Genomic DNA, 3344 nt, shown 5'->3' on the forward strand with positions numbered 1-3344 from the left:
GATACAGACAGAAACGAAAGCAGCAGACCTGCTTTCTCCGGGAGAAAAAACGCTGCCTGAAAGCCGCTGTACCGTTCACTAAAAACACGTAAGTTCTACCAGATGCTCAACGCATCCCGCAAAGGCTTCGTACCGCAAGCCGAAATCTGCGGGGATAAGGACGGGAGCCTCCTGACGGACAAACGTGAGGTTATCGAAAGGTGGAAGCAGCACTTCGACGAGCACCTGAAAGGCGAAGAGAATGTAGGCACGGGGGATCATGGCAGCAACGGACCAGACTGATTACCAGACTAATAAGAGCAACGATGGACGGTGTGCAGAACAGCGTAAGGATTTCGGGTAAATTATCCAGTTCATTCGAATCTCGACGGGGACTACGACAAGGTGATGGAATTTCCTGCCTACTATTCAACATCGCCCTGGAAGGTGTTATGCGACGAACCGGGCTCAACAACCAGGGTACGATCTTAACGAAATCCAGCCAATTGGATGATATGGATATTATTGTTAGAACATTTGGAACGGTGGCAGAACTGTACACCCGCCTGAAACGTGAATCAGCATCGGTCGGACTGGTGGTGAATGCGGCTAAGACAAAATAGGTAGTAGACAAGGTAGACAAGGTAGGTGGGACTGAGCGAGGCAGGACAAGCCTTGGCAGCGAAGTTACGATAGACGGGGATATTTTCGAGGTGGTAGAAGAATTTGTCTACCTCGGTGCCGTGATAACGGCGGACAATAACGTGAGCCGTGAAACATGTAGGCACATCATCAGTGGAAGTCGTGCCTACTACGGGCTCCAGAAGAAACTGCGGTCAAAAAAGATTCACCAACACACATACCGCCCCTGAAGGGTTAGCATTAAAGCAGCTAGAAAATTTGCCAAACTGGGATCTGCGATAGCACTACGGGAAGGCACACTACAGGGCGGCATTAAAAACCCTGCCGTGCAGACTATGTAAATATAACTTCGGATATTCCTTCAGTATTCGCTGGTTGTTTTCGAGAACGGAAAAATAAAACATCATACGAATCCACTTACATCGGTATGCATGAAACAAATCTACTGAGGGTAACATTGCAAATTAATGCACCGTAGTACATAGTACTGATAACACATGAAAAATAAAACGAAAAAGTTTTTGGTAGCTTAACCACTATGAACTGCAAAGCATTTTAAATGAAAATATGTACAAGCCTCTTCCGAATCTTATCACATGTCGACACAGTGTGGTTTGATAAAGATAGTGTAGCCTCAACCTTGTCCCTCAATAACTAGGTCGCTTCGGTCGAACGTTTAATTGATTATATTATTCGGCAGATGTTTCTTCAATACAGATCAAATCTTGTTCTGCATGATAAAAGTATCGTTCAGTCAAAACAGTCATCACTCATTTTTTGCACATTATCAAACGAATTCAAATTTCATCACAGCGCAAATTTGTTTATTTTGTCTTGAAACAGTTTGTCATCACTGACTGGCTTAACTGATTTTACTCGACCCTCAGCAACCATTCGTTCAATTTCTTCCAAAGATTGTCCTTTAGTTTCCGGGATGTACACATACGACAAAACACCGCCAACAACTCCAGCCATACTGTACAGCGCGAAAGGCACATAGGCTCCAGCACTATCCGTCAAAACCTGGAACAGCTTTAAATTCACAAACTGTATTGCACCGTGTCCAATAGTGCTGGCGGCGTTGGCGTACGCTCGAATTGGTTTAGGCAGTACTTCTGCATGGTATATGGAGGGAATCACGAACAAACCCACATCGAACGATATCACAGTCAGAAGCAACGCTATGAACACCATCCAACCCAAGGCGGGCGAGCTGTTTTCTGAGGCGGTCGCAAAATAGGCACTTGTCAGCACAAGTCCTAGAGTGATTCCAACTAATGAGAACAGCACCAACGGTCGGCGACCGACGCGATCAATAAGCAGGACGGCGATCCCAGTGGCTAGAGCTTGGATGATTCCAAGAACTAGGGACATCTCTTCGGGATCAAGATCGCTGGAAATTTTCATAAAAATCGTTTGAGCGTAGGCTAGTATCATGGTTACACCGGTACACGTTGTGCAAAATAGCAAAATACCGATGATTCGAAGGTTTTTGCGGTATTGACGGGCGAACAGTTGCTTGAACGAACCTTGGTAATCTTTCGACTGTTGAAGGAACACTTTCATTGCGGCTAGTTCTTTGGTTACACAACTGCTGCGTCGGAGCCAACTCAAGCTTTTTTCAGCTTCCGCATCTTTCCCTTTGCTCAGCAAATAGTATGGTGACTCAGGTAACCACATGAAGAACAGAGTAAATACGACTGGTCCGCTCATACCAATCCACGCCAGAGTTCTGAAATCAACCATTGGACCAATGCCATACATCACGATGAACGCCAACTTTCCCACAAAACCAGTCAGCGAGACCGCAGATCCACGGATGGTTTGCGAGCAGATCTCGCCCAAATACATTGGACTGACGGCGAACGATGTTCCGACCGACAGACCAAACAGGAACCGGGCCGTATACAGGAATCCTACGGAATTGCCAAAGGCCATGAACAACCATCCTACCGCAATGGGAACGGCCGAACACAGCAGGGTTCGCTTTCGGCCGATACGATCAGCAGCAACAGCTGTGATCAGTGGGCCCAACATCAGCCCAATCGAAAGCGTCGACACAAGCCACGATCCTTCGTCGGCTGTGATCGGGATGGGGGAGTCCCATGCTTGCAGTTTAGGAAGAGCCGGCGAGCTCCAGCTCATGCAGAGTATTATCATGAAGGCAGAGGAAGCAACTGAAAAATGTGAAGTGGATTTTGACTAGTTTGAATAGTTAGAGTAGTAGTTTTGAACTCACCTCCCAATGCTGCTACAAATTCGTTTCTATGAATTACAAGAAGTTGAATTAATGTCATTGTTGTGCTCTCTACAATTATGGACTATATTCAATTTGGTAGATAATTGGGACTGCTTTACAGCAAATGAAGTCAACTAGTGGTTCCTGTTATTCCGCATCCAACTAAAACGAAGCTGATATCATTTGATTGAGGATCATATCAAACGTTTCAAGATAATGAATGAATGTGTGTTTATGCGGTAGTTTTATTTATGATTGCATTTTTCGGCATCACTAGTTATCAATTACCGAATCGAATAAGGGGGTGTGCGTTATGAAAAAGAGTACATTATGTGTATCTCTTCCGGGGTTGAAGCCACAAATCGATTGCTGCGAACAAACACGTGATATTCAAATATATAGAATGTTTCAGATGCTGTCAAGGAATACTTTACCGAGTTTGTTAGATTTGGGCTACATTATTGAAACATTGAACATAGCATAT

The 3344-nt window shown here is 45.0% G+C and overlaps 1 protein-coding gene across 1 annotated transcript; it reads right to left on the minus strand.

The window, feature by feature from the left end:
* Positions 1–1167: 1167 nt before the first annotated feature.
* Positions 1168–2918, minus strand: LOC115255568 (facilitated trehalose transporter Tret1-like). Its single transcript, XM_029853691.2, has 2 exons — positions 2861–2918; positions 1168–2798 (listed from the first exon to the last, which is right to left on the minus strand). The coding sequence occupies exons 1-2, from the start codon at positions 2916–2918 to the stop codon at positions 1429–1431; spliced, it is 1428 nt and encodes a 475-aa protein (XP_029709551.2). The 3' UTR covers positions 1168–1428.
* Positions 2919–3344: the final 426 nt, after the last annotated feature.

Source organism: Aedes albopictus, chromosome 2 (genome assembly GCF_035046485.1).
Source record: "Aedes albopictus strain Foshan chromosome 2, AalbF5, whole genome shotgun sequence".
Taxonomy (NCBI): Eukaryota; Metazoa; Arthropoda; class Insecta; order Diptera; family Culicidae; genus Aedes; species Aedes albopictus.